Source organism: Mollisia scopiformis (assembly GCF_001500285.1).
Source record: "Mollisia scopiformis unplaced genomic scaffold LY89scaffold_7, whole genome shotgun sequence".
Lineage (NCBI taxonomy): Eukaryota > Fungi > Ascomycota > Leotiomycetes > Helotiales > Mollisiaceae > Mollisia > Mollisia scopiformis.
In genome coordinates, this window is record NW_017263587.1 from 162075 (window position 1) to 189608 (window position 27534).

Sequence of the window (27534 nt, forward strand, 5' to 3'; positions counted from 1 at the left end):
TCGGTAGCTCTTTCAACAGTAGGAATGGCGCCCTTGAGCTCTGTCCTGAGCTTGGCCCTCCAATCACCAACTTCGCACTCCTTGAACCTCGCTGGCCCAAGCGTCCTTCTCTCAACCTCGAACATTATCATCAGCTCCGCATCGATAATACCTGAGCCGCTGCCAAAGTCTCTCTTCACCAGTAGCGAGGTTCTAATCACTATCAATCTGAGCTCGCAATCCTCCGAGACAGAGTTTTCCATCCCCTTTGGTACTCTAAGTCAAGCAATCTCGACAGCATCGAACGTATTGGTAGTTTCGGAATCTCCCACAGCTAAGTCCTCCATGAGTACTATGGCCCCATTGATGACAGAGAGCTTGCAGTCACTCGGCCCGAGCGCGACAAAGACCATTGAGTCAACTACTTTAGAATCCTTTACAAGCCTTGTTCTGTCTACTCTTCTTGTCTCGACAAACAATCTGGAGTCAATTACTCCCGAATATTCGACAGACTCTGCTATCCCGACTCTCCTCATCTCGACAACTGCAGTCCCTTCGCTGGCTTCACAGTCCACTACAGTTGAATCTTCCCTCGAATTCACGCTGCCAATACCGATTATGATCGAAACGCGGAGTCTAGCATCCTCTATCTTCCTATCTCCAAGCCTCTCCTCGGTTCTTGGTGGCGTCACTTCACAAATGTCAGAGTCTTCTATCGTCTCTACACCTACTCCTACCTTCTCAGTGGCAACCCAAACCTCCGAGTCCATGACCTCTATCTTTTCGACAGTTCTCGTTCCATCCATAGCAGAACAGACAACAGTGGCCGTGACATCAAGCATCGAAGCGAGCCCACAGCTATCTCTTTTGAGCTTGTTCACACTTAGTGAATCCCCTCTTGGAGAATCTTCAATCCTATCCTCAATCCTATCTTCAATGCCACTGACAAGTAGCCTCCTCATACCTACATCGATTACTGTCGTAGAAACTCAGACGATTGTCTCAGAAACGATCGTCTCAGAATCGTTCATGACTTTGGAGTCCACACGATTCTCATCACCTGTGCCAACCGAGTCATCAATGCAGCTCTCACTATTATCAACTCAATCATCGGTGATAACACTTCAAGAACCTTCAGCAACTTACACGCTATCTTTCACGACCATCATTGGCCAGCCCACGGAGACAACGCTTTCTCTGGCTATTAGTAACGTCTCCACCTCCGTGTATGGCTCAATTTCACAACATCAAGCCTCCTCCTTGCCATCAGAAGTTGCTGTCCTTACCGCCTCCGAACAGTCAGAGACGTACCTCTCCAGTCTTGCATCCGAATCCTCTCAACAATCGTCTCAAGAAACTCCCTCTACATCTTTTCTAATCGTTTCCGAGATGCCTGTTTCTGAAACTAATGCGAGCCTCCAACCTCTCACAACCTTCTTCCCCTCAGGAACGTCGGAAGCCCAGTCTCTCATTTCCACAAGTGCCCCATCTATGGAAATGATTACTTCTCCGAGTCTCTCGGAGATCCCTGCGCCTTCTTACGTCTCCATTGAAAGATTGTCGAGAAGCTCTTTGGAGCGTTTCAACACGTCAATCACACATACAGCTATCGTCTCGCTTCCAATTCAAAGCAGTGAGACCATTCCAATCGGCACAGAGTCTTTAGAGACGGTTACCTCACAGAGCATGCCTGTGCCACTTTCGAGCACTCTGGCCTCTTCCTCGATACGAACCTCTCCGATACAATACATCTCTCCGCAAATATCGGAGGGTTCCATTATAAAATCTTCACTTACTAGTGCCGCGGGCACAACGATGGCAGCTACCGAGACAGCACAAATTCCTTCTGTGATCTCTATAGCACTTTCCTTGACAGCCATTCCAATATCGTCCTCGACCGGCCTGGAGCAGACACAAATACCTTCTCATCAGCTGGAATCATCTGCTCTCCCCCAAACTACGGAGAATGTCCCAGCAACCACAGTCATTCTAGAGCCTGCGCCCACCACTTTCGAAACTGTTTCCGTTCCAGCTGTCTCGAGTCAGCATGGACCAGTTTCTTTCAGCAAGGGTGTCTTCTATCGCAATACATCTCTTGCCCAACCATCTCGTGTGATACCGACTACGCGGCCCGTAGAGGTTGTCACACTGCAAAGTCTCGAATCCATCTCAGCGCCCTTAGAGTCCTCCACTTTTGTGCTACCTCAACCTAGTGAAATCCCTCAAGAGCCTTCGGTGGTATCTTCTGTCGCTTCTTTGCCTCGTATAAGCGCGATAAGCTCACTAAGCGAAGTTGTACTTCCAACTCAGATAGTATCCACTACCTCAAGCCTGGAATTGATTTCACTGGAAATGAGTCGATCACCTATCACCTCTCCATCCACTGGAATAGAAAGTTTCGGTGCTTCCATCAGTTCCAGATTTCCTACACCTACTTTAGAGTCCTTACAGTCAATCCACACGATGGTGTCCGCAGGCCTCGGAAGTCAAACAGTCTCTTTGGTTTCCGTTGAAACAAACGCCTTTGCTCTCACACCAACACACTCCAGCATTGCGCTTGCTACCTTGGAGTCAACTGAAACCCTGCCGCTTTCGAGCTCTTTCGAAATGCCATCTCCTGAGTTCACCTTCTCGCAAGCTACCCAGATTACACAGGTCAGTGGAGCTCCACCTCAGCCTTCGATGTCAATCGCACAGGAATCCTCCTTGGAGACATCCATGTCTGCTGTCGCAAGTCAACCATTGCTTCCGAGCTTGGCATTGGTACCTTCCTCTAGCATATCGGAGTCTAGCGGAATGCAAAGTTGGAGCTACACCGAAGCCTCAGTCCCGCATTCTCTTGAATCTACCACCTCAGGGACTGTCCAAATTCTATCAATCACTGGATCCTCCTCCCAAATATCGATATCAACAGGACAAATGTCGTCCACTTTGGAGGCGTCCTTCTCGCTTGCTACAAGCCAGCCTTTTCCCTCGAGCTTTACTTTGTCACCTTCATTCAATCCTCTTGAGTCTAGTGTCACAATCGCGTCTCTGCAGACCTCGAACTCTACTCAGCTGACGAGTATACAACTATCGGCTGTGACGAACGAGATTGCCAGTTTTGTGACAGCGACAGCTCAACAACCAGCAAGCCTGATGACTTCTCTTGCATCAAGTCAACTGCTACCTCCACCTTCAGCAATCCCCGAATTGACGACTACTTCAGCTACTTCTTACAAACACACACCAGGCGCCATTGGGACTGCAAACTTTGCCAGCCTAGAGTCAACAATCAGTAGCGTGTCAACGCAAGAAGTGCTTCCTGGCACTTTTACTCAAGTCCTACCCTCAATTTCACGTCCTCTACCATCCTTATCGAAATACACGCGCTACTGGAATACTTCCAATGTTGCCACTGCTTCGATATCGAAACCAGAGCCTGAGCTACCAACAATCGCTGCAAGCTCAGAACTACCTGCAATCGTCGAAACCTCCATTCACGAGACCACTCAAGCAGCTGCTTCAATTGCCACAGTCAATGTTCCACTCGTCTTAGAAACAACTCTGGTTCAATCGCCACTTTCAATCACAGTTCCAGGCTCCCCCTCACCAGAAACATCTGGTCAGAGTCTCGAAACTATAATGTCCAGTTTATCGGTAACAGTTCCAGTAGCCCATGTACCCGAGACTGCATCCACAGTTGCTTCAGCCACCGAGTTATCACTGTTATCGCTATCCTCTGTACTAAGCTTCATCTCCGAGGTCGAAGCGACGAGATTTTCCCTGCCATCAGAGATCTCGTTCATTGGCCCGCCTTCGATAACCTCTATACAAACCGAGCCAACAATCTTGCAATCAACTTCTAGTTCTACAGCACCAATTCTATCAAGTCTTAGAGCCAATACTGAGCCTCAAAGCATAGTGTCTGAGTCTGATTTCATCTCTGCGGCTTCGGAAACTCAGGTAGCACACCAGTCCAAGTCTCAGGAGGCTTTGGCATCAACTACCCTGTCATTGACTTCACAAATCGGAACGCAAAGCTATCCTCTGATTACAGGATCATCAGAGCTCACAACACCTGAGACTGGGCCTACAAGCTCTGCGCAAGTCCAGATCTCTGTACCGGCCTTGTCTTCAGTCGTTCCATCCGAGCTTGCAACCATTGAAGCACAAGCATCTGCTTCTGGTAGTGTTAGTCCCCCGACTGAGCCAACGATGGGGGCAATTACCTCGCAATCATCATCATTGGCCCCGTCACTTCCTATTATTTCTAGAAGCGTTTCCGCACGCTACTGGAACACTTCCAGGACTACCACCGCCACAACTCTCCTCAACTTTGAAAGTGAGATACCGATTCCTAAAACACTTTCCGAGGAACCTCCACTCGCCTCGACACTGGTGATCGAGAGTGTGATCACTTACCCAGTGTCACATTTCTCTCTGGCCGGTGTTGAAACTAGTTTCGCTACTCCATTGTACCCAGCTGGCGAGATAGCGAGCCGCACGATCGTCTCGTTACCAACCTTCCAAACTCCATCCACAGCATCCCTCGCGACAGAGACTTCACTCGTCGTGCGGTTAGAGACGGAAACCTCGCCAAATTTGAGGACCCTTGCCTCGGGACCATCATTCATACCCACGACTTATCCAGCCCTCCTGGTATCCCCGACAGCATCTGCCTCTGAATTACAGTCCCAAATCGTTCATCCATCCAGATCGATTTCTCTAAGCGCTGCTAGTTCAGAAAACTTGGGTATGGTAGTCGAGCAGTCGAGATCTCTTCTCACATCCTCTTTATCTACCACTTCAGACATAGCGAATTCTGTGAGGTCGATTTCTCCCACGTTACCCATAGGAGTTATAGTTCCTCCCCTAATCACAACGCCTTTCGAAGCATCCTTCACCCACATATCCCCATCTGAAAACCTCGTCAATACGCAGTCTTCGACTGCGGAATCGAGCCTCTCAATCCTTCAGCCAGAGAGCGCAATGGGACACGGCACACAGATTTCTCCTTCCCGACTAGAAAGTTCCACGATTGCATCTGCTGTCATAGAAAGCGAGCATGTCGAGCAATTTTTAACAGAGATTCCCTCCTCAAGTCACAGCCCGGCCTTCAGCGGCCCAAATCTTGAAAGGCGTAGCTCTGTAACGGAGACCTCATTGACCCTCGCCCGCCCGTCAAACAGCGCACAGGCAAAACCTTCTTCAATTGTTCTTCTAGAAATTTCAGCCATCGCGACCACCCCGCAGCCAAATGTATTCCATGCTCGAACGCTAAGTCCTTCCAGCACGAGATATGGAAACCTTTCCATCACGTTTGGCGTGGTTCGTGCCTCTAGTTCATCCTTGGCCTTCGGGAGACCAGAAACAGAAAATCTTCCTTTGGCCTCCTCGACAACAGTCAATGAACTTGGAAATCATTCTGTAAGCTTAGAGATATCCATAGCAGTTCCGACAGAGCCAGGACTACCTTTGACTGCAACATCACCCACGCATGCTTTCGAAAGCTTGCTATCAGGCAGGCTTGGATTGTCATCCGAAATATCCTTCGCAAGTCCTCGGGCATCTGAAATTGTATCTCACTCCTCAATCCTGACAAGCCCTGGAGCAATCAACCATTTGCACAGAACAACCACGGAAGCTGAGACTATCAACCTCATTCCAAGCCACACCGAAAGTCTCCAAATCATCACTCATATCCTTGTCCCGTCGACGTCGATCTCGACCCATGTCGAGAGTCCCCTGGCATCACAAGCCTTGGAGCGATCTTCTGTGGAGCTGGTTATTACGTCTGCAATTGTTTCCAGCACCGGAATTCTAGCTTCTGGCTCTCCAGAACCGTTTTCTCGGACACCTCCTACTATCACTACCCCAGCGGGTCTTCAATCAGAAGCATCCGCTGCTCCTGCCCCAACACGATTATCGGCTGCCATCACGGAACCACATTCTACAATGGCCACAACTACCACTGGTCATGGTCTCTTCAGTACCCTGCCAAGATGGTACAATGCCACCCGGCATATTCAGTCCAGTACCACATCAAAAGCTCCTCTCATCCCAGCCTCAATCATCACGGAGCTTGTTCCTCCACCTATTGAGGAAACCACTACTGCTACATCTACCACCGCATTAGTTGAGCAACCCTTAGTCTCAACTTCGGTTCCAGCTCGTATTTCTTCTATTGAACTACTAAATGCTACGCATGTTCACAGTGTGCCTCTCCCACATCTCTTGCCAACTTCTTCGGCACCAAGAACTGCGTTGATCACTCCCTCTCCTACAAGGCCTTCTGGACTGTGGACAACGTCAACCATCTACACGACGGTGGAGTATACCATCACGGAATGTCCATCAAGCATCCTCAATTGCCCAATTGGAAGCAAGACATCCCAAATTGTATCTCTTTCCATAACTGTCTACCCCGTTACCCCTCCTCCTCCAGTGGCCTGGACAACTTCAACAGTGTACACAGCCATCACGTATACCATTACCTCATGTCCTGTAGAAGTCACTAATTGCCCTCTCGGCAAAACATCTACAGCATCTATACCTGTTTACACCACAAGCTACCCTCCATCAAGCCAGCCTCCTTCCCTTCCACCAGCAGAATCACAACCCCCTGTGCAACCTCCTCCAGATTCACCAGCTATGAATACTCCTGCACAATCTCAAGAAGCGCAACTACAACCCTCGGTGGAACCTCAATCTGCAGAAACTCCATCCTCTGTTGAGTCATGTGTTGCCACACAATCCTCGCAATCAACCGAAATTATTGGTATCCTTGTCACAATAATCGTGGATATAATTGTTGAAATTACCATCGAAGATGGCTTCACAATAACTACCTACATCACAGAGACTTTCTACAGTGATACTACAGAGCTGTGGAACACTGCAACACTTGGACAACCTTGCTATCCATGTCAAATGTCGTCTGCAAACTACTCTTGCCCATCTACAGGAGTCACCATCACACGGACGTTGTGCAGAAGCAGTCCTGGTATTGCACCATCACCATACACTCCACCTGTTGTCCACACTTGCGCTTCTTGCTCTGGAATTACCCTCACATCTGGTTTCCAGCCGCCGATCTACACAAATATTGAAGGATCACCATGGTCTTCCCAATCGGCTGCTAACCACACATCCAGGGAAAGCTCTTTTTACAACAGCTCCTCTGTGCATTACTACAACTCTACAATGCATAACTCTACATCAGGGAATACTTCATCTCATAGTTCTGTACTTCTCACCACAATCTCTCAAATCGAGATGACCCAAAGCGTCGCATCTCACAACTTTGAACACCCAACTGCGACGCCTCAACAAGCTGCATCGCAACAACCTACTTCTCAGCAGCTCGCTCTTGAAACATCCACCCTCCAAGAGATAGCACAGCAAGACTCAATACCTGGACTCATCAAAGAGAAAGTTGCAGATCAAGAACAACCATCAACGCCCGAGGAAGCGGTGGACCCGAACAGCCAAATCTCTCAGGTTCCGCCACCAATACACCCATTCCCAGTCGTCCAGCCAAAGATCACTTCTGAAGGTCTAGCCGTCCTATGCACCAGTTTGGTGTTCATGCTCTCCATCTTGTTGGGAGTATTGTTTGTGCTATAATGATCTATTATGGGCCATGTAGATTTTTGTCATTTTTATCGCGTACTGTACATTTGCTTTTTATTTGTTATCTTACATACATATATACTTATATATGTAGATAGCGGCCGGATATATTTAAAACCCTGCTGCTAAGTGTTTATTCTATATAGCTTGGATATGCTTTGTATTGGAGAGGATTCTGTTGGACATATTTCATGATGATATTGTACGAGCAAGATAAGCTCGAAGTAGTTAATTTTCTTTTGTCTCTAGAAGCTGCAACTTATGTAGCAATAGTATATAAAAGACTTCAACCAATTGTGTTCTGGTTTCATTCAATCGTGAGTGATCAACGTGAAATTAGTAATGAATGGACCAAAGGCCAGCTCGCTAGCAAGCCTACAGAAAACCCTATTTCAGCGATCGTGGCTAGGAGACTTCATGCCTGAGGGGCCGCCCGACTTTTGACCCCGCCCAATGTCTCACTTACACTTGGAATGTGTAATGTTAACAATTTTGCCCTGCCTTCCATCACAAATCGTAGAAGTACCAAAGCAAATTCTTGGCCATTAGACGCGCCTACGGTGAAGAGATAATATTTTCCCGCTTTTGTGCATACAGAGTAGCATCGTCGTGAAAGCTATAAGTTGGGAAATGAGATAGTATTGTTCCAAAGGTTGTCAGACAATATAAGTAGACGAAGTTCCCAGTGCGAAGTAAGATCTGAGGGACAAAGTGGCAAGAACAATGTGAGATTCCTTCTATCGCAGAAACCGCTCTTCTCTTTCAATTGCTACGGTAGCACTGACTCCCACAGGCTTCGACGATTTGAACGAGCTTGAGAAGGGAAACGAGTTCTCTTCTACGAAGACGATTTTTGTTCCTATACCTAGATCTATAGGCTCTGGAAGGCTACCAAGACATCATCCAACCCGGTCTCAGGAGCGCTTCTCATGTTCTTACAAAGGCGATACTGTGTCAAAGGCCTGGGAACGAGATCAAAAGGCTGAAGAGAGATGGATGGCAAAAACGTTGCAGAAAGCCAGCTGAGCTGCCTGATGCTACATTGGGAAAGAGGATGGACTTTGGAGCCGAGCAAACAGGTTGGATGTTTCTCGGCAGGGTTGGACATTGCGAAGGAATTCCAAGGGATTTCAAGTACTACTCGATACCAGCATGGTATAATGAAAATCACTGGAACAATTATGCGTTGGGACAAGCCGATACAATTCATGAAAGCTCCTAGGCTAGTACGACCATTCATTAAAGCTTGATACTCTTGACCAAACCAGGCTTAATACCAGTCTTCTCGCCACCATAGCCTCCTCTCTCCTCGCCACCCTTATACACAGCTCTCGTGCTTGCCAACTTCTTCTTTTTCTCCTCGAACTTCTTCCTCTTCTTGACTCTAGGATTTCTGACATCCTTCTTCCTCTTTGGTGCCAGACCCTTGTTCTTCTCGATCACGTAGCCGATAGCACGCTTTCCATCTTCGTCGACCTCTCCCTCGACGACACGGACCATAGCGTTCTCTGCCTTAGCCCTCTTGATCGCGTCCATCTTCTCAGCCTTCTCAGCCTTCTTCTGCTTCGATGTCCTTGCAACCATATCATAATACTCGTCGCCCTCCTCTCTGATTTGTTCCGCGACTTCGTCTTCTCCGCTATCGCTTTCGCCACCCAAAGCAGCTCCACCACGACCATATGCGTCCATCTTCTTGCCTCGTGCTTCAGCCTCGGCATTTAGTCGAGCCTGACGATCACGCAACCTCTCTCTGTGCGGCAGATCAGTGTCACCACCAGCATCTCGGCCAGCATCAGCACGCTTGTTGGCTTTCTGCGCGATTTGGGAAGTGTAGAATCGTAAGCTCTTCTTCCTCTGAGATTTCTCTGCGGCAGCTCGTGCATCCATTGTCTCTTCCTCACCAAAATCAGACTCATCATCTGCTTCGACGATTTGTTTAGCTTTCTTGCTGGACTTTCGCGATTTAGGAATCAGATTAGACAGGTCTGCAAGCTCCTCTTCGGCATCTGCCATTTGTTTGGCGCGAAGAGATGCTGCTTTCTTGACTTCTGCTTGGCGAACCCTCTCTTTCTTAGATTTCTTAGAGATTGTTAGCTCCAAGGTACCATTTGTTTGTAGAAAAGCTAGTTCTTCTTCGCTTGGAATCTCCGCCTCGATGTGGTGGATGCTCGGCCCCTTCAGAGACTTTACTTTCGACCAAAGTTGTCTGCATTGTAATAAGCTTTCCATGACTGGATGGTCTCGTAGTTCTGCTGGATCCAGAGGTCGAGCTTGTTCCGTATTACCTTTCGCTGGAGACGTCAGGATAGCAAAATACATCGTCAGTGAAGCGACATATGCTGCCAATGCTCTGCTCTTGGTAACCAAAAGTAATGCTTGTCCTGATGACTTTGACAATTCCAAATCGGCCTGTTCTTGCAATTCTTCTAAGACAGGCTGGAGTGATATGAAATCGTTGGCAAGAAATTCAAGCTCGGGGTATCGTGTTTGTAGAATTCGTAATCGCTCGTCTGTGCCCATCTCAGGGGTGATCTCGACGTCCTTCAAGACTTCCGTGACCACATCTCCGTCGCCATCATCGTCTCCAGCATCAAGCCACTCCGACTCGTCGAATCCGAAGTCTGCCTCTGACATCTTTTGAAGCTTCTTCTGTTGAAGTCTCTGAGCCTCCGCCTCTTCCTCCAGGGCATCCGCACCGGTCTCGATTTGGTCATTGTTATAGTAATCCTTCTTGGAAGATCCCCAGCCGCCAGCATCTTCGTCTTCTTCTTCGACTTGCTCAACATCCGATCCTTTTACTGCATTACTTTTCCCGAATTGACGTGTATTCACTTCGTCTTCGCTTTCGGAGGAGTATCCAAGGACTTCTTCGTCTGATGGCTCAAGCAAAGCATCTGAGGAGCATTAGCAAGTTGTAATTGGCGAATAATGAGCTCAATACCTTCATCTGCCCATTTCCTTCTGCGCTTTGCGTCTGGTCCATCCTCCAGCATAACCTTGTCTCGATTGATATGGAACTCATCTTCCGAGTCTGCGACATCTTCGTAGGTCGTGATGGGTCCTATACGGCCACTCTTCGATTCGTAATCATCATCTTCTGCCGCCGGTGCAGCGCGTCCGGAAGCTTTCCTTTTTTTTGCCATTGTATCTGGTATTGAAATCGTGTGAGGGCAATTGGAGCCTTCAGATGTTGCGATTTTTCCGATAAAATTTCTCGTTATCTTAGCGCCGACCGGATAATGTTAAACTAGCTCCGAAAACTCGCTTAAAATCGCCCCCCTTTCCTCTTCGGCATCAATGATAGACTAGGCCGGAGCAGCTTGATTTACTAGATGGTCTTCGGACTTTATTCTTGACGATGCAATCGCGCAATTAGACGTGGTCAGATCTACCGACGGATGTCTAGCCTAAGCTGATGATTTATAGGGCAGCCAAGTCAAGGTTACGCCCAGCTATCTGCAATTTTACATGTCCCAAAACTCAATAGTTGAACCGAGGAAATCTACCGCAAGCACCGACATCATTATGCCCTCGAATGTGTCATCAGCTGTACAGGTGACCGAGTTTTGCTCTCAACCTTTAGTGGCTTGATTATAATGCCTTGACAATATCATTTGCTCTTCGGGTTTGTCATCTCTGAACTTTACAGGTCGTTTTAGGTGCAATTGCCTTATGCTAACTCTGGCGCTAGACCCTAATTCATTTGAAGATAGGCTAGATCTTGAAAATGGTGTTTACACTGCTTTGCATTTTAAGTCTGAGAACGCGGTGAATTTCTTTTTTGTTCGTTTGTATTAATCACTGCCTCGAAAGCCACTCAATGCATGATCCATCGACTTTGATTCAGCGTATCCTCTGACTCTTGGAGATCGGACCTCCCCTGTAACACCTCTACTATAAGTACAAAGAATTTTGAAACGTCCCGATTTTCCAAGTCCGACCAAGTGGTGTGAAGTGCTCAACGGCAGAGGTGCACGCCGTTTGCAGTTTAAACTGCAGTTTAAGCAGTTCAGTTGTCCTTCGAGTGCAGCAAATATTGCAAAACAACACTCTCCTATTCCCGAAATGTGCCTTCAGCACCGGAAAGGATGCGCTTATTACGGCGTAGTGCTCCAGAGCGAGGAACCCTACATATGCGCTTGGTCGAGAGTAGGAGAGTGTCTACGTTTCCGGTATCAGACCCGCTGGCTACCTGGTCCTTTCGAAGGGTGTGATTGTCCACGTTTGGTGGAGGCAGATACGGCTATGTCGGAGGAAACAATAAAGTGAGAGGGAGCTTTATGGTCATAAGCTGCTTCAAATGTCTTTCCTCCAGGATATTTGACATCATTATTCTAAGTGTAGAGGCTGCCCCTAATGGAGTTACGAGCAAAATATAACTCTGTTTATCTGGCTTCCAACGAAATTAATATTTCATCTCAAATCAAACTAATATCTTGAGTTACAGAATTTGAGAACCAAGTTCCAGGGTCTTTTTCGGTGATACGTGCTATTCCGACACGTTCGTAGGTATCCTTTTGAGATTCAGTCTGTGTTACTACCAGCCCGAGATTAACCTTTCCTAAGCTCAACAAATAGTAAGACCTAAACTCGTTAGGTTTGTCGTCCCAAACCACCTCAACAATCTCATTCCCAACCCGCCAAGTAGTCCGCTGCTGAAACACTAGTTTTATCATCTTGACACGCATTCGGATCAACGCAAATGTAAGAGTGCCATTCGGATCGGTCCCCTCTGGTTCCGTGCAGGCGTCATAAATGAAAGGCAATATCTGATGATTCTGATTTCCAGAAGAACAATCAATCGGTGCCACGTTCACTTCTTTACCATCGTTGTCGATAACTTGAAGGAGACCATAATCCACCGGTCCAACAATTTTAGCCCATGACCAAGAAGGACCGTAGTCGATAACAAGGGATCTCGGTGTTTTCGTCCCCTTTCTCCAGCAGAGCCCCCGAATTAAATCTTTTCTCCAAAGTCCGGCAATGTAATCGTCTTTCAGCAGGTATGAGTACTCCGCCGCCAGTCCAGACACGGCTGGGAACTTATCCGAGAGTACTGATAATTTTCGCTGTGAGTACCCTTCTACCATTCTTAACCATCTATTATATCGCTCCTCGGGAATCGCAGCGGTTGATTCCAGCCATTGAACCTTTCCACCTCGGGCTAAAATTGGATCCATACACCTTATCGTTCTCGCCGTTTTGGCACGGGCTTCATCTGAATAATATCCATCAAAGCTTCGTTTCCCTTCTCCAAAACCTTGCCTACATTCAAAGTGCATAACGCCGTCCACAAAATGGAGTATTCGTGGAGATAGCTCTCGTTCTTGAAGAGTCCATCCTCTCCGACTCAGAGGACTCTCGAGTAATGAATCACGCCAGGAACGTGCAGTTGGTTTCAGCAGCACGATCTTTCCATCGTTTTCATCTCGCTCTCGAAGGACGGAATATAGAGTTGGAGTCTGAAATAAGCCACCATGGCAATTACTGGAGGAAACTGCCGCAAGCATACAGAAGCAGTGGGAGTAGACTTTTCCCATCAAGGCTGATTCTTGTCGCCAATCATCCAGAGAGTCTTGGATAATACACAAAGAGTCTATCCAGATGTATCGCAGACCAAGTTTTCTGGTAATTTTGATAGCCTCATTAAATGTCTTCGGAAGCCTTTTTAATGGAATCTTTGCCAAGCGATCCTGTAGGGTGTCGCTTCTAGTGGTAAAATGTTTAGGCATCCACAGCCCCCAACAGTGGCTGAGCGTAAGATATCTGTTGTTATCCATAACAGTATTCTTTGTCTCGATGAGCCTGGGCGCTTTGCCTTTTTTCCCTACATCGATGAGCCTCGTTGGTACAAACTCTGTGTCGTAGCGAGCGTTACAGCTCGGATGCATGCCTTCGCTTTTTTCTATCCAAGATAGACCCTGTGCAATCTTCAAATCACTCATTGGGGCAAGGCCAAGAAAATGAGATTCCTCTGTACTGTGTTAAGATCTGGAACCTTCGAGATAGGTCATGCCTACCGGATATCTCAATATCAAACTCAATATCACGACAAAGCTTCATCTGGAAGAAGGTGTGCTTCGTTGGATTCATAGATCTTTTAGTTAGTTCAACTTGCTTCCCTTCATAAGCATAACGCATCCTTGGCCCTAGAAGAAAGGTCAAGGTAGACTTCGGATCCCATGGTAGGGACCGTTTTGATATCTGGCTCCACAAGACAGAACACGCCTTGCATCCACTCTTTGTTGAAAGCTCCAAAGCTTGTATTGTGGTATAATGATCGACATAACTTGGTACTTTGATTGGACCTCGGTGCATTAATAGCCGATCCAGTAAGCTCTGACACATTTGACAGATTGTCATTGCAGATCAATCGTCTTTGCGTTCGTCGATCTTTAATCGAGTTGTTTGTTTGTCGTCGAAGACTGTGTTGAGCTGGTAAATATGCATATCGATTTCAAGTGGCAAAGTTTGAAGAAAATGAAGCTGGGAATGAAATCTACAAGTCATTAATAAGCGAAGAATGGTCACGAGGTATGGTATCTCTTGATTGGTTGAGATCCTGCTTTCTTCCTCCAACACCACTATCACCATATTAAAAACATCGTTGCACTTCAATTAACTCAGATTATCATGATATAAGCAGGACGTCAGCTCCCTTCTGAGTCTCGAAAACTTTACCTTTCTACCTTATGTTGTCCGTCAAGCTCTCAGATAATATTATCTTTGTATTTGATTGCTACTGTAGTCCGCTCAGTAAGAGATGCAATCGAGCAGAATAGCAATGCCAGGCAAAATTTTGGTCTCTGATTGTCTCTCAATATACGACAAAGCATGAAGACTAAGCCCAATCCACAGCAAACTTCGCAAATCCTTCACTTTTCACCATCCTCTCCATGGCCTCGCTCTCCAAAGCAGCCATAACCTCCAAGCCACCATCTGCCAATCTAGGTAGAACAGCAATCGCTCCGTCCGCTGCTTCATACGGCATGCTAAACCCCTCTGGCTTGCCAAGAACTCCCCATTCTCTGTTTCGAACACCAATGTCAGCCCACGAGGTCGCGGTCAAGTCAGGTCCCAAGAACCCATGGCAAGCAAATTTGAAATCTTGAGCATTGGGTCGCGAGCTGAGGAGTCCGATCGTCATTGGAATGCGGTTGGGTGTGTTGGTCTTGTTGACCGCGCTGCGGATGGCTGCTGCTGCCAATTTGAGGCCAGACTCAGGATCTTTGAGGCTTGTTACCAAAAGTCGTGGTGTGATTGCGGCCAAGGACGCATTGCCCATGTAAGTCAGAGGAAGTGGGGGACTGGTGCGACTGCGGATGTTGACGGCAAAGCAGATGTTGGATGTCTTCACATTGTCGCCAGCATCGGTAGTTGGATTTCGAGCTGCGGTCATGTGGTGCCAGAAGAAGGCACATAGGGCATCATTTGTTGAGTAAGCTTTGGCTGCTGTCTTCAGATTTGCGAGATGCTCCGAGGAGAAGTAGAAGATCTTCGATACCATTGGCGGCATCTCGAAAGCTGGAAAGCCCATCTGTTGTCCATCCGAAGGCATCATTATGTACTCTGGGAAGTCTGCTATGTTGGCCGGTAGCCCCTGACAGAGAGGCATGCGATTGTTCGAGACAGGATCGTACGTGCTGAAGGATCGAGTGCTGGAGACTGCAGTTGTATTCAGCGCCCATGTTTCGAGAATGGTATCTAGGCCAGTTGCGTCGCAGGCTGAATGATGAACTCCGACTGTAAGGAGAAGTCCTCCTTCGATGAAGTTTGCCTGCGCAGCCATCACAGGCTGGATGGCTTGCATAACCTGCAGTGGAGAGACCAGGGAAGTTGTAAATTTCGAGAAGGAAAAGTTGTCCTTCTTGAGCTTGGTATAGGAAGGTAAAATACTGGTGAGGTCCTTGAATCTGCAAGTCCTCTAGTCAGCCTTCGATCGCGCAACTTCTGGGGGAACATTGACGAACTTGAGCTCAACGCCACCAAAGCCCTCCACAACCTGGATGCGATTGCTCTCTGGATTGCTTCCTTCTGCTGGACCCTGCGTTTTAAGGTCAGGTATAGAAGTTTTGTGCTCGAACTGCAGGACGATGAGTAGGATAAACTCACAATTTGGCCAGCGATCCAAGGAATCGAAGCAATTGTGTGAGCTAGTCCTTCTTTCAACTTCTCATGCCTGAGAATGTCGGTTAATCGGAGGGTACCCAGTAAGTGTACCATTTCAGTCTTACACATCAGCTCTATCCGCACCGGCGGCTAAGGGGAAGCACAAAATCCAACGACTTCCATATAGCCTTGGCATGTTCATATCGAGAGGCGACAGTTTCTGTTCCGTAGTTCCCTTCAGGAGAATGCCATAGTCTTCGACGCGGACAAGTTCCTTGCTTGATCCTGTACCGAGGCTTAGAGCTTGAAGACCGTCGGCTGGAGAATCCATGGTTGTTGGTTGAAATGAAATGCAGAAGCCAAATGAGATTGAAAGGAAAGATATTGGAGTAATTTTCAGTAAGAAGTTCGAATTTGGAGCAAAGTTCCTCTTTATATCCGGTGACTGAGGTCCGTCGCTGTCGTAGTTACTTCGTCTCTATGGAATGCTGTTTCCTGATTGGCCATCTCAACCATTTCCTAACTCGGTTAGATTGCTCCGGCAGATTGGATGACAGGACCCTTACCATTTCCGGATTGATCTGTGCTTGGCAAATGGGAAAATAAGAGCTCTGTTTCGTAGGTTGGAATTTAAAAGCGATATCAGACGCAATCAAATCTGAAATCCTCTGGCCTCCCAAAGAGTGTCTGGCTCTGTGCTTTAGATAAGAGCTTTGCATATGATTCACCGTTTTCAGCAAGCCAATGTAATTGAGCACGCATCCATCGTCTTTGACTTTCCGGAACTGATGGCACACTGGAACAAAGATAGAGAGGCCAGACGAGAGAAAATCTTCCCGTATGCTTCGATTTGTCGACCTTCACCATTGAATCCTGAGGCCACATTTTATCTGCCACGGAATTGATGCTTGTAGTTGGTCTCTTCAACTGTGCCAAATCGTAGCCCATAAGGTATGGAACACTGGCACATATGCCGTTGACTAATGTACGGACGACCTTCTGACTGTGGATGTCTTTCAGCGTTTCTCGGTCAATTTGGGAACGGGTACAAAGCTCAGACTCAGCCCGGAGAAGGATTGAGTGAATGATCAGTCGTGAGACGCGGTAGAGATTCCATATCCGCGCTGCATAGAAGTCTGAATACCTGTGGATTTCATCAGGGATGAAGAACAAACTCGGAACCACTGAATAAGTGGTGGGGTTTAGATTCGTAGCCGCAATATATGAGCATGCAGGAGACACGTTGTTTGCCCAATCTGCAAGCTCACAATCCAGGCTTTCGCAAGCTCGAATGATCTCGGCAATGTCACTGTCGGGAATGTTCCACCTTGACTTCGAGAAGATGTTATTAACCGAGGACTGAAGTTGTGGTATTTTGATGGTTACTGAAAGGAGTCGGTCTTCAGGATTCTCGAAAGGCAACGCTGCATCTGCAAGCTCATCAAAGATTGGATCAATTGGTCGAGAAAGCTGAGTATGGCCATGTATCTAGTACACTCGTCAGATTGCAGATGAACATTTTTAAAAGGCCTCCTACAGCGTTTCGTCGAATGAAGAGAAACATATTGCATTGCAACGGCGTTGACAATTTTTCTTGTCCTCGAAATCTAAGTAGGGCGCAAGCTCCATCTACGTGCGAACCCCATGCCGACGATGTTTCTGAGTCAAACGTAATTGTCTGTAATAGGAATCAGATTGGGATCAGATAATTGAATGTTGGTAAATATGACGCACTTCATATCCACAAAGGAGGAGTATTGCATACAAGTTCTCGTCACTCTTAGCTTCAACTGGGTCTTGGATTGCACGTCTCAGTGCAGAGAGCGATTGAAGGTAGCGCTTTTTGGATATAAGCCTTGTACAAGCACCATTTCTATTGGATCTTGCCCACTAAAAGTGTCATCTGTTAGCAGGTGCTCGAGGTGGGACCAATAGATTTTGGGTGGGATAAAGAGGTTATCATTGTCCGGGCGATCTCAGAGCATAGCTGTGTTGACTACTGAGCTTTCCTGCGCAATAAGAATTAAAAAGAACTTAGGCAACGTACCACAGCATACGATATTGCTTGTGTAGCCAGACATAGCGCGGAATCTTGCCGACTCCGCGAGAATAGAGTGGGAAGCTGCAGATGGAGATAACGAGAATGGTCTGACTCATGCATGGTATGCATCATGAATTCGTAGAAGTAACAGAGAGTTTGATCATCTTGCGAAGGGAAAAGGGAACGTAATAATAGGGTTTGAGTCAATGTTCCGCAATTTGAGCCATGCTGGTTATGTGGGTGCAGTCCTCGAGTTGAAAGAGCGAAGCTATTTTCTGATTTCTGGAGCCTCGACTTTGAGACTGTGTTCCGATTTTCATTGCGAAATATGAGATCGACACCCTGTCGATAGCCGGGGCAGACTTTTCCAAGCCTCACGCATCGTGAACATCGCGGGCGCTCTTCGTCGCACTGGCACATGTCAGTCAATGCCAGGCAACTTGAATGTTGAACAAACCTTTACATGTCCCTTTCTGTACGATTTATGAGCTGAATATAATGAGAGGAGGCACTAAACTTACTTGCAAGTCCCACATCCTTGACTTGGCTTTCCAGTGTATGTCATCTGAGACGGTGCCCACCCGACGACCCCTGGACGGCACCCGTGCAAAGTGAATCAAAAGGAGAAAGGACGCACAATACGAAGACTGACGCTAAGGTTGATGAATGCAGACCGAGAATTCAACGGAGTCTGAGTATGTGAGAAGCTGCGAAGACGCGGTGGGGTTGGGAGTGCATATTTTAAGGGGTTGGCGCGGCTCGGTTGGTAGTGAGGTGATCGCCCGTCACGAGACTTCACCTCCATCAAGGTTTTTGTGACAGAGGTCTAAGTGTGAATCAATTCTAATGGAAGTCTGAGAATACTCTGTATGTATATGTAGCATGTGGAGAAATGAAAGTGAAATCAAAAATACATATAGCACGTGATTCGTGACCGTGTGTCCTGCTGCAAGTCTGCAAATATACAAATGACATCTAAACCCTTGTCATTCGTGATGTTGGTGAAGGATAGCATTTAGATGATTGCTTACTCCATGTTTTGATTGCGCAAGGCGAAATGGCTGTTGGCCTCGGTATTCCCGTAGGTGTGGTAACACATAAGCATCATCCCGTCGGGAAGTTTGCTTTCAGGAAACGGAGAGTTGGCTGCCCAAGTTTGGGATTTTGAGTAATGGTGTTGGAACATATACGTTCCAACCCTGTTATCAATTTCTCATCTCACCTACAGTCCGTGTCAAAGGACGGCTTCGTCTGTCGACATTTGGCCTCGACAATATCTGATATCGGTATAGGCGTCGGTCGAACTCGTATGCGAGAATATGATGGACGGTTTGAATATGCTGTGTAATCTCTGTGGAGACCTGTTTAGGGGCAGGTGTGAGTGGCGTACGAAGCTGTTGCTGCTGCGTGTGTTTCTGCACCAAGGGAAAGATATCAGCGAGGTGTTGACAGTAGAAGCACTTGCTTTCAGAGGACATCAATGTCTGCTATGCTGCAGGCTACTACGGGAAATTAAGAAGAGGAGACACATGAAAGATCTGGACGCCACCTCCAAACTCACTGTTCGTCGGAGGCTGATGGATGATGAAGTCAGAATATCAGCGGAGAAAGGAGTAAAATTCTGCATTGGGGAGCTATGCTGCCAGTTTACCAAATTGAGTTCCATAGGCTCGTACAGTGAATGAAGAAACAATCTTAAGAATTCTCAACTAACTTCTCATAGAACATATGGTTTCTTGTCCGGCAAAAATGGAACAAAATACGGGATCTCAAACTTCTATAGGTTTGGCTAGAACGTGGCTTGACTGTTGTCTATCAACACATCGGAGTGCGTTCGGGTCCAAGAGAGATTGAACATATCGACGAGACTTTTAGAGATAAACAAGCCCATGACAGGTCACGTAAGGTTGTACAATACGGCAGACTTCAATTTCCAGCCTACGTACATTACTTTGAGCCATTGTTGGGGTGCGGCCCAATTCCTCAAGCTCACAATTGAGACGAAACACCAACTCTTTGAAGGTATTCCGGTTTCAGAACTCGCCCAATCTTTTCAAGACGCAGTCCAAGTCGTAGAAAGATTAGGCCAGCAGTTTCTGTGGATTGATTGTCTGTGCATATTTCAAGATTCTTCTGAAGATTGGCTGCACGAATCTTTGAATATGAGCAGTGTGTATAAGGGAGCATTATGCAATATCGCTGCAGTCGCTTCTGAAGATGGTAATGGTGGGCTTTTTCGTGAAAGAGCAGTTCAGCAACTAAGACCTCTCGTTCTCCGATCCAAGTACTCAAATCGAGTAAATTATCGATACTTTATTGACTATAAAAGCATCGACCAACACCCACATCACAATGAGCAACCTCTATTTCGGCGTGGTTGAGCTTTACAAGAGCGGTTCCTATCACCGCGAAGGATAAATTTCGGGTCCGATTACATTTTCTGGGAATGTCGCCGCCATACAGCATCGGAAGTGTACCCTTCGGGTATCACTGGCATCATGAACGAGGCATTTAACTTAAAACTCGACATTTGTCAGCATAAAGATCCACTGATTGCCGGCCTTTGCTGGAACGATATCTTACAAAGGTATTCGCAATGCGTGTTGACAAGACCCAACGACAAACTGGTTGCAATTTCTGGCATCGCGAAATCGTTCTCAGAACTTGGTAGATCTGAAGATTACTTTGCTGGTCTGTGGCGCAGACTCATACTGTCTCTATTGTTATGGAGCAGGACGAATCGGCTTCGATCATGTATCACAAAAGCAGATGAATATCGAGCGCCCTCATGGTCATGGGCTAGTGTCGACGGTTCTATCCGCTTAGGAAAGCCTATGTATAACGACCCTATGACAAGCACGTTAATTGATGTTAAGGCGGAGAATGTAACCCCAGACAGATTTGGGCAGGTGATTAGTGGCAGCATAACTATCGCTGGTTCACTAAAGCTATTCTCATTCAAGAGCAAAGAAATCGTGGACTCGGCAGATCGATGTATTATGAGATGTGAAGATATGTATCTGCAGGACAAGTTCTATAAATTCGGGGTTCGCGGATTCGGGCATGCACTATTGGACCAAGACTTCTCGACATTGAAAGATGTTTCTCGACTCCACTTTCTGCCCCTGATCTTGGACAAATGGCGCACTGAGGGGCTTCTACTATCGCCGACTGGCAAGGCCAAAGGTCACTTCCAGAGAAGTGGCGTATTGCAAATTAGCCACTCAGTAAGTCGAAGACTCTTTGCCATAGTGGGTTGTAGATCAAGCCAACTGATATGGCAATAGAAGCTGGGCATATGGCATCCTTGCGAAAGCGATTGTTTAGAATATGAGAGCTTCAACGGGAGCTTGTACACGGTAACAATCATTTGACTTGCCAAAGAAGAGCGGGACGTTTGTTTTGGATAGTTGCAATGGAAAGCAGCAGATGTGTCCAATCTTTTCATGCAGCAGAAATGAGAGCTTCAATGGGATGAACATGCCGCGACACAAGCAAAAGCCCGTCAAAATGTGGAGTGAAAGCACATATTATTCGATGTGAGATGCAGAGCAAGAGTAGCATTTTTTATGCCAATTTTGGAGTGTATAAGATAGAGGAGGTTTGAGTGAGTTAAAGCCAAGCTGGGCTGGCTCGGGCTGGTCGTCAGTGGCGGAACGCTAGTGCTCGCTAAAGATTGAACAGCCAGATCGCATCAAAGCACAATTAATTCCATCATCATCATTCCCGACCTGTCTCTCCTTTCATCTCCAACAACTCTCGGGACATTGACAATTGATATCTGGTCGCCATTATGGGTTTCTACAAGTACACTGCTTTTGCTCTTCTCGCTCTGCGTGCTGTCAGCGTCTTTGCTGCCGATGCTGTAAGTTAAATACCAGTTCCTGCGAGCTCGACAGCTGGTCAAGTGCTAACGTCATGGATGCAGGTCGAAGAAGAGCTCGAAAGTCCTCCCACAACCCCCAATCTCGCTGTTTCCGTGTCTGCCTCCTTCCCGTCGTCCGAGGTCTTCGGTGTCAAGCTCATCAATGGGCACGCGACAAAAGCTGTGTTGGACTTCACAAATAACGAGGCCGAGCCAGTCACAATAGCTGTCATTGGAGGAGCTCTGTCTACTTTACAGCCATTGCCCGAGGGAACTCATCCTAGCGCTGGCATTGTTCGCAATATCACTGCTACTCGTTACGATGTCTCCATTCCTGCTGGAGAGAAGCAGAGCCTCCCCTTTACTTTCACCACCGACCTTCACCCACAAGATCTCCGTCTCAACTTGATCGCCGTTATCGGCAGCGTTGCTGGAGAGGTCTACCAAATTCAGGCATACAATGAAACTGTTACCGTCGTTGAGCCAGCTACTTCCATCTTCGACCCTCAAATGTATGCCAAAGCCCCCTTTTCGCCATTTGCTCCCACTCACATTATCTAGCATTTTCCTTTACCTCTTCCTCCTCGCAGCATTCGCTGGTACCCTCTACTTCGTATACAAGACCTGGATCGAGGCCCTCTTCCCACAAACCAAGCGCGGAGGCAAGGGTGGAGAGCGCGCCAAGCGATCATCTGCAGGTTCCAAGAAGGCTGTTCCAGTTGATGAGCAAGTCTCTGTCATTGGTGCCGATGGACCAGCTGTCACTACCGGTGCTGAAGCCCAGAAGGCATATGATGAGAGCTGGATCCCCGAGCACCACTTGAACCGACCATCCGCCAAACGTGTCAAGAGCGGCGCATCATCGAAGACCAAGGCTCGTGCCGAGTAAATTGACGATCAAGATTTCGATTGGGCACACTTCACTGTTGTATTCTCATGCAACTTGATGGGAGGAACGGTTGAAACTGTATCTTAAATACTGGTTGATATGGGAGGATGCATATGGTGGCGCAGGGGGGAAAGAAAAGCATGTGTACAATACAACAAAAGTCAATCTGTCACAAGTTCGAATTTGTGAGAGATGAATTGTGAATTAAAATGCCTCGATGCTAACCATACTTGCAACTGAACAAGGCTGTCTGTCAATCTTGGTTCGCTATTAGAACTTATGGGCCCATCCGTACCTGCCCATTGGGATGGAAATTAATGTTATTTCAGCTTCACATTTCCTTGAAAATTCAAAGCTATTTCAAGCTGAAATTCTCAATGTGTTCACATCTTTCAAGACAAGAGGAAAGTTGGGTTCATGCAAATTACCACTCAGGCCTTCAAATGTCAGTAGCCAATTAGTACTTAACCCACGATCATTGTCCCACGGACTTTAGGATCATTTTATATCCCAATCTCCACGGCACCGAAAAGCAACGCGCCTCATAATAGCTGAACGTATGCCTTCCAATACGCCCGATTTGCAACATTTCACGTCACTTGCATTGCTTTTGATATTTGCTATTGCTCTATACAACATGTTATTCTGCGAGGTTGTATTTAAGCTATAAATGATAGGGCCTTCGATATGAGCCAGCATATCTAAATTAAGTTATGCTACTTTCCGTATTCCTCAATCAATTCGCTGGCCAGCTCCTGAGCATCTATTCTCAAGAAAACTTCACTTTCATCGCAGGAGGATATGTTTTCGGCTGAAATGCCCTTCAACTTTGACTTGTGAAGTTGCTTAAGCCCCATGCCTTTAGCCACAAAATCATCTCGTCTAGATGTCAGCATTCCTCCCTGCATAACAGCGTATCTTGTTCAAAGACTATGGAAGTCCAACATTGAGTGGTAAAAATGAGAGGTTAGCTCAGCATACCTTTGTCAACGTCCGACTTCAATGGAGAATATCAAGTAGGATAAAGTAATGTACCAACTTTGCAATATTATCTAGTCTAAAGCTCAGTTTCCGAGTCCAGATATTGATTATCTTCATATAAGCGCTTTCTTAGCGGAGATGCCAATGGAAACGAACCAGGCACGCAGATTCTCGGATCAGAAGAGAGTACATATGACCTAGATATGTCGCGAGTTGTTTCATTTGCTAAGCTAATATGTACTAAAATCAGTTCAAGAAGCAACCACAGAAGCCTCCATCTTAACCCCCTCCAATGCCTCTTTCTTCGCCTTCAACGCCGCGAAATTCCTGTTCATCGCCGCCTGCGTGAACTGCTTCCCAGTAACAGCCTCATACTTCTTTCCAGGTCCCTGGATGACCGCATCTGTACACGGCTGATTGAAGAACGCCATACTGTACCTCGGCCCAAAATAATCCTTCTCAGCATCGGTAGGAGTCTTGACTCTATGAAATGTACTCTTGAACCGATCATCGCTCCAGCTCATCAAGAGATCGCCAATGTTACAAACAATTTCTCCCGGCGCAGGTTCGACCTTCGTCCAGACATCACCAATACCGAACCCAGTAGACACTTCTCGCCCAGGACAAATCTCCAACCCGCTTTGTCCAGAACGTTGGAACAACAGCGTGATGAAATCCCAATCCACATGTGCGCCCGCTCTATAATAACCCTCTGGTACAGGCACGCTCTTGTCGACTTCGAAATAATGTAGAAGGCGCAGAACGGTCTGGGACTCTGGCCTCGAGACATCGTGAGCGCGGATAAAATACTCGTCATCGAATCCCAGGCCTCGTGCAAAGCAGATCATAAGCTTTTCGGATACAGATTGCGCTTTGTTCATGAATTCCAAGGAGGCACTTTTGAAGCCCGGTAATGTGGACTCGGGGAGCCAGAGACCCGACATGTTGGCGCCGAATTGCATTTGGTAGCTCTCTTTCTGGTCCGGTTGACCTGTTGAGGGCCGGATCTGAGCGTTCTTCTCCCAGCCGGCGTTGAGGTGGGTGAATGGGACAGTGGACTTTGTTGAGTCTGGGAGAGAGAAGAAGGATTCTGAGGTTGAGAACATGGTTTCTATCTCTTCGAGGGAGATGCCATGGTTGATGAGGCCGAAGAACCCGTCGGTTTCGGCGGCGTGGACTAGTTGTTGGGTGATTTCGTCGATGCGGTTCGAGAAGTCGTGGAGGGAGATTTTTGGGATTGTTCGGTCGGCGTACTTTGTTGGTGCCATTGTGTGGGATGAAGGAGGGGGATTGAGGTGAATAGTGGAAGAGATGATAGATTTGAGAGAGTTGGAGAGGAGTGAAGTATGGTTGTGTGTGCAGATGAGTGTCTAGTAATATGTCTGCAGAGAGAAGGAGAGTGCATTTACTTTATTCTGTCTCTATTCTGCTTCCTTGAGCAGTCTATATATCTTGAGCTTGTTCACCTTCCGGCACTTTAATCCGAATTGTCTGTCAAAACTTACCTCAGATCTTCAAGTCATTGCCTCACTGAAGCTTTTCCGTATCAGTCAGATAGGAGGTCTATCAGCGGCTGCCTCCGATGGAATTCTCATTGGTTGTCAGTTTAGTGCGGGAAGCTATCGAGCGGTGGCAGCCGAGCCAAGAGTGGGACCCGTGACTCGGGCGAGCTCGGCCGTGGCTCAGATCACGAGATATTTGTCATGCGGGTCGAGACCTCGAATTCATCAAGCCCTGGGACTTCGGAAGCGGGAAGAGTAGTGAGTGAGCATGTTCTGAATTCGACCTCGTTTCTATGGCTATTCCACACAGCTGTAGCTCCTTTCATCTCCCAGGTCAAAACCGTCTGGTCACGTGGAAGAGTGATTTCAGGAGGTACGGGGCGAACAGTCTTTATGATAGAGCCAGTTGTATATATTGCAGGCCAGGAAAATGAAAGATATGTATCGCAGAAGAAGTGTACCTTCTGTGCCCCGATAGTGTATGCACAGACTTGAGGAGATTTGCAAGAAGTAGAAGCTTTTGATTGAATTTATACATATTTCCACCCTTTCCTGTTGACAGCCTTCACTCCCGATCTTTCTCTGATCCCTTTTATGGACTTCCTAGCTGCTGCGATAACTTCCCTTCCGTCCATTGTGACTAACTTTCCATCTTGCACCAGCACTTCTCCATCAACAACCACCATCTCCACATCAGCACCCGTACAACTATACACAACAGTCGTCATTGGATCAACTCCTCCATCCAAAATGTGCTCCTCTAAATATGGAGCAGTATGCAGCCCACTTGGATTCACAACCACGAAATCAGCTTTCTTCCCCACCTCCAAACTCCCAATTTCCTTCTCCAATCCCAGCGCTCTTGCTCCATTGATAGTCGCCATCTCCAGCACGGTCTCAGCACCAACCAACCCAGCGTCATGCTTTGCACCCTTGTGGATGATACCTGCCAGATGCATTTCTCGAAACATATCATAGGTGTTGCCGCAAGGAGCACCGTCCGTACCCAGACTGACATTTACACCCGCGTCCAACATCTCAGGTACTTTCGCGATGCCAGAAGCTAGCTTACAGTTGCTGTTCGGATTATGCGCCACCGTCGTCCTCGTCTCTTTCAAAATTGGTAGATCAACAGAAAGATCGAGATGCACCATATGCGCAAGCACAGTTTTCGGGCCAGTCAATTTTGCTTGCTGACAGAACTCCATAGGTGTCAATCCGTAACTATTCTTGTAGATAGTGAGATCTTTTGGAGCTTCGGCACAATGCATAGTTAGTCCGATGTCATGTTTCCGGCATGCTTTACCGATCCCGAGGTGCGACGAGAGCGGCGAGCCACGAGGTGTACCAGCTGCCGCCCAGACGTGGAGACGATCATTGAAAGAGCCGTGGTGCTTCTCGTGAGCTGACAGCATGGATGAGATGGACATTGAGGAGATGTCTTTGTCGCGCGGGTCGGTGATGTTGAGGTCTTTGTTGCTTTCCTCGAACTTGACCAATTTTCCCTGTTTCTCTATCAATTGATGAGATTTTAGACTTGTGCTTGGAGGACTCTTACAAGGCAACCTCTAATACCGCTCTCCCCAACTGCTCGAACTACGTTCTCGAAACCACTCCTGTGCGTCAACATGGCTTCCAGAAAGCACGTTGTCCCACTCTTCAACATCTCGGCAATCGTGAGCTTGGCGGCTACATATCCATCCTCTTCATCGTAACTGGCTTCAAGTGGCCAGATAGCATCGCATAGCCAGGAATGAAGAGGGAGATCTTCAGCTAGACCACGGAGAAGAGATTGTGCGAGGTGGGCATGGGTGTTGATGAGCCCTGGAATAACGATACGATTTTGAAGTGAGATAGTCGTTCCATTTCCTGGGAGATCAGGAAGAGAAGTAGCTTTTCCAATGGAGGTGATGCGGGAGTCGACTACGAGAATATATCCGTTCAGGATGACTTCCCGTGAGGAGTTGATCGTGATGATCGTGCAGTTTGTGTAGAGTGTTGACTTCTGTTCGGACATTGTGAGTATTGTATGGTGAGACTTTTTGTCATCCGAGGTCTTGCAATAAGTGCTTGCTGGAGACTGCGATTCAACTTGATATTCTCAACAAGCAGCTGCAAGCTACTCTTGAGAAGTGCAGTGAGAAGGTCGCGAATCTTGTTGGCCTTCCCAGAGGCGTTTTCACTTGAGGCACATTCCGACTTCAAATCTCAGAGATTGACGATATCCCATTCAGATAGGCAGCCACCGAACATCAAATCTAGTCAAGGATTTGAGTTTTCCGGAATCATCGTGAAATCTTGAAGTGGGTTAGCTTCCCCAGGTTTCTTGCCGTTGCTCCCTATCGCGGCCAACTCCGACACGATGTTGACACACCTAGAATATGATATCCACACCTCGCCTCCTGAACCTGCACGTGTTTTCTCGAAGGCACCTGCTGGGAGCTGATTTCTGATGAGAGGGATAGTTATCGGAAGTAGTCATCGCTTGACCATAGTTTGCGTATCTGCATTCCTCAAAATAGCAACAATATCCTTGCTCCGTAGGTCCCCAGAA

The 27534-nt window shown here is 47.3% G+C and overlaps 9 protein-coding genes across 9 annotated transcripts; 3 read left to right on the forward strand and 6 right to left on the reverse strand.

The window, feature by feature from the left end:
* Positions 1-8788: 8788 nt before the first annotated feature.
* On the reverse strand, positions 8789-10780 carry LY89DRAFT_611405 (uncharacterized protein). Its single transcript, XM_018210579.1, has 2 exons — positions 10535-10780; positions 8789-10487 (listed from the first exon to the last, which is right to left on the reverse strand). The coding sequence occupies exons 1-2, from the start codon at positions 10734-10736 to the stop codon at positions 8833-8835; spliced, it is 1857 nt and encodes a 618-aa protein (XP_018074025.1). The 5' UTR covers positions 10737-10780; the 3' UTR covers positions 8789-8832.
* Positions 10781-12011: 1231 nt separating this feature from the next.
* LY89DRAFT_640824 (HET-domain-containing protein) lies at positions 12012-13325 on the reverse strand (the record flags this gene model as incomplete). The annotated part of the gene is made up of 1 exon (XM_018211681.1): positions 12012-13325. One exon carries the CDS (start codon positions 13323-13325, stop codon positions 12012-12014), a length of 1314 nt encoding a protein of 437 aa, XP_018074026.1.
* Positions 13326-14119: 794 nt separating this feature from the next.
* On the reverse strand, positions 14120-16165 carry LY89DRAFT_457710 (uncharacterized protein). The gene is made up of 4 exons (XM_018207657.1): positions 15828-16165; positions 15706-15772; positions 15564-15637; positions 14120-15506 (listed from the first exon to the last, which is right to left on the reverse strand). The coding sequence occupies exons 1-4, from the start codon at positions 16031-16033 to the stop codon at positions 14435-14437; spliced, it is 1419 nt and encodes a 472-aa protein (XP_018074027.1). The 5' UTR covers positions 16034-16165; the 3' UTR covers positions 14120-14434.
* Positions 16166-16344: 179 nt separating this feature from the next.
* LY89DRAFT_580739 (uncharacterized protein) lies at positions 16345-18163 on the reverse strand (the record flags this gene model as incomplete). Its single annotated transcript, XM_018209075.1, has 4 exons — positions 16345-17190; positions 17240-17380; positions 17437-17541; positions 17750-18163. The coding sequence occupies 4 exons, from the start codon at positions 18161-18163 to the stop codon at positions 16345-16347; spliced, it is 1506 nt and encodes a 501-aa protein (XP_018074028.1).
* A 695-nt stretch (positions 18164-18858) lies between these two features.
* LY89DRAFT_457799 (uncharacterized protein) lies at positions 18859-19665 on the forward strand. Its single transcript, XM_018207658.1, has 2 exons — positions 18859-19411; positions 19467-19665. Exons 1-2 carry the CDS (start codon positions 19063-19065, stop codon positions 19595-19597), a joined length of 480 nt encoding a protein of 159 aa, XP_018074029.1. The 5' UTR covers positions 18859-19062; the 3' UTR covers positions 19598-19665.
* A 576-nt stretch (positions 19666-20241) lies between these two features.
* LY89DRAFT_666539 (uncharacterized protein) lies at positions 20242-21117 on the forward strand (the record flags this gene model as incomplete). The annotated part of the gene is made up of 2 exons (XM_018212917.1): positions 20242-20970; positions 21031-21117. The coding sequence occupies 2 exons, from the start codon at positions 20242-20244 to the stop codon at positions 21115-21117; spliced, it is 816 nt and encodes a 271-aa protein (XP_018074030.1).
* Positions 21118-21499: 382 nt separating this feature from the next.
* LY89DRAFT_682571 (uncharacterized protein) lies at positions 21500-22788 on the forward strand. The gene is made up of 3 exons (XM_018214532.1): positions 21500-21608; positions 21672-22120; positions 22170-22788. Exons 1-3 carry the CDS (start codon positions 21537-21539, stop codon positions 22495-22497), a joined length of 849 nt encoding a protein of 282 aa, XP_018074031.1. The 5' UTR covers positions 21500-21536; the 3' UTR covers positions 22498-22788.
* A 694-nt stretch (positions 22789-23482) lies between these two features.
* On the reverse strand, positions 23483-25039 carry LY89DRAFT_457842 (putative gibberellin 20 oxidase). The gene has a single exon (XM_018207659.1). It carries the CDS (start codon positions 24744-24746, stop codon positions 23730-23732), a length of 1017 nt encoding a protein of 338 aa, XP_018074032.1. The 5' UTR covers positions 24747-25039; the 3' UTR covers positions 23483-23729.
* Positions 25040-25496: 457 nt separating this feature from the next.
* Positions 25497-27277, reverse strand: LY89DRAFT_611426 (5-methylthioadenosine/S-adenosylhomocysteine deaminase n1). The gene is made up of 2 exons (XM_018210580.1): positions 26539-27277; positions 25497-26485 (listed from the first exon to the last, which is right to left on the reverse strand). Exons 1-2 carry the CDS (start codon positions 26995-26997, stop codon positions 25511-25513), a joined length of 1434 nt encoding a protein of 477 aa, XP_018074033.1. The 5' UTR covers positions 26998-27277; the 3' UTR covers positions 25497-25510.
* Positions 27278-27534: the final 257 nt, after the last annotated feature.

Bases quoted from the DNA above. Each gene is read 5' to 3' on its own strand.
- LY89DRAFT_611405 (XM_018210579.1), bottom strand. From the start codon at position 10,736: ATGGCAAAAAAAAGGAAAGCTTCCGGACGCGCTGCACCGGCGGCAGAA. The intron at 10,488-10,534 runs GTATTGAGCTCA...AATGCTCCTCAG, and splicing joins AAGGAAATGGGCAGATGAAG to ATGCTTTGCTTGAGCCATCA.
- LY89DRAFT_457710 (XM_018207657.1), bottom strand. From the start codon at position 16,033: ATGGATTCTCCAGCCGACGGTCTTCAAGCTCTAAGCCTCGGTACAGGA. The intron at 15,638-15,705 runs GTGAGTTTATCC...CTTAAAACGCAG, and splicing joins CTTGGATCGCTGGCCAAATT to GGTCCAGCAGAAGGAAGCAA. The intron at 15,507-15,563 runs GTTCGTCAATGT...GAGGACTTGCAG, and splicing joins TTTGGTGGCGTTGAGCTCAA to ATTCAAGGACCTCACCAGTA.
- LY89DRAFT_457799 (XM_018207658.1), top strand. From the start codon at position 19,063: ATGATGGACGGTTTGAATATGCTGTGTAATCTCTGTGGAGACCTGTTT. The intron at 19,412-19,466 runs GCTCGTACAGTG...AACTTCTCATAG, and splicing joins TACCAAATTGAGTTCCATAG to AACATATGGTTTCTTGTCCG.
- LY89DRAFT_682571 (XM_018214532.1), top strand. From the start codon at position 21,537: ATGGGTTTCTACAAGTACACTGCTTTTGCTCTTCTCGCTCTGCGTGCT. The intron at 21,609-21,671 runs GTAAGTTAAATA...TCATGGATGCAG, and splicing joins GCGTCTTTGCTGCCGATGCT to GTCGAAGAAGAGCTCGAAAG. The intron at 22,121-22,169 runs GTATGCCAAAGC...CACATTATCTAG, and splicing joins TCCATCTTCGACCCTCAAAT to CATTTTCCTTTACCTCTTCC.
- LY89DRAFT_457842 (XM_018207659.1), bottom strand. From the start codon at position 24,746: ATGGCACCAACAAAGTACGCCGACCGAACAATCCCAAAAATCTCCCTC.
- LY89DRAFT_611426 (XM_018210580.1), bottom strand. From the start codon at position 26,997: ATGTCCGAACAGAAGTCAACACTCTACACAAACTGCACGATCATCACG. The intron at 26,486-26,538 runs GTAAGAGTCCTC...ATAGAGAAACAG, and splicing joins GCGGTATTAGAGGTTGCCTT to GGAAAATTGGTCAAGTTCGA.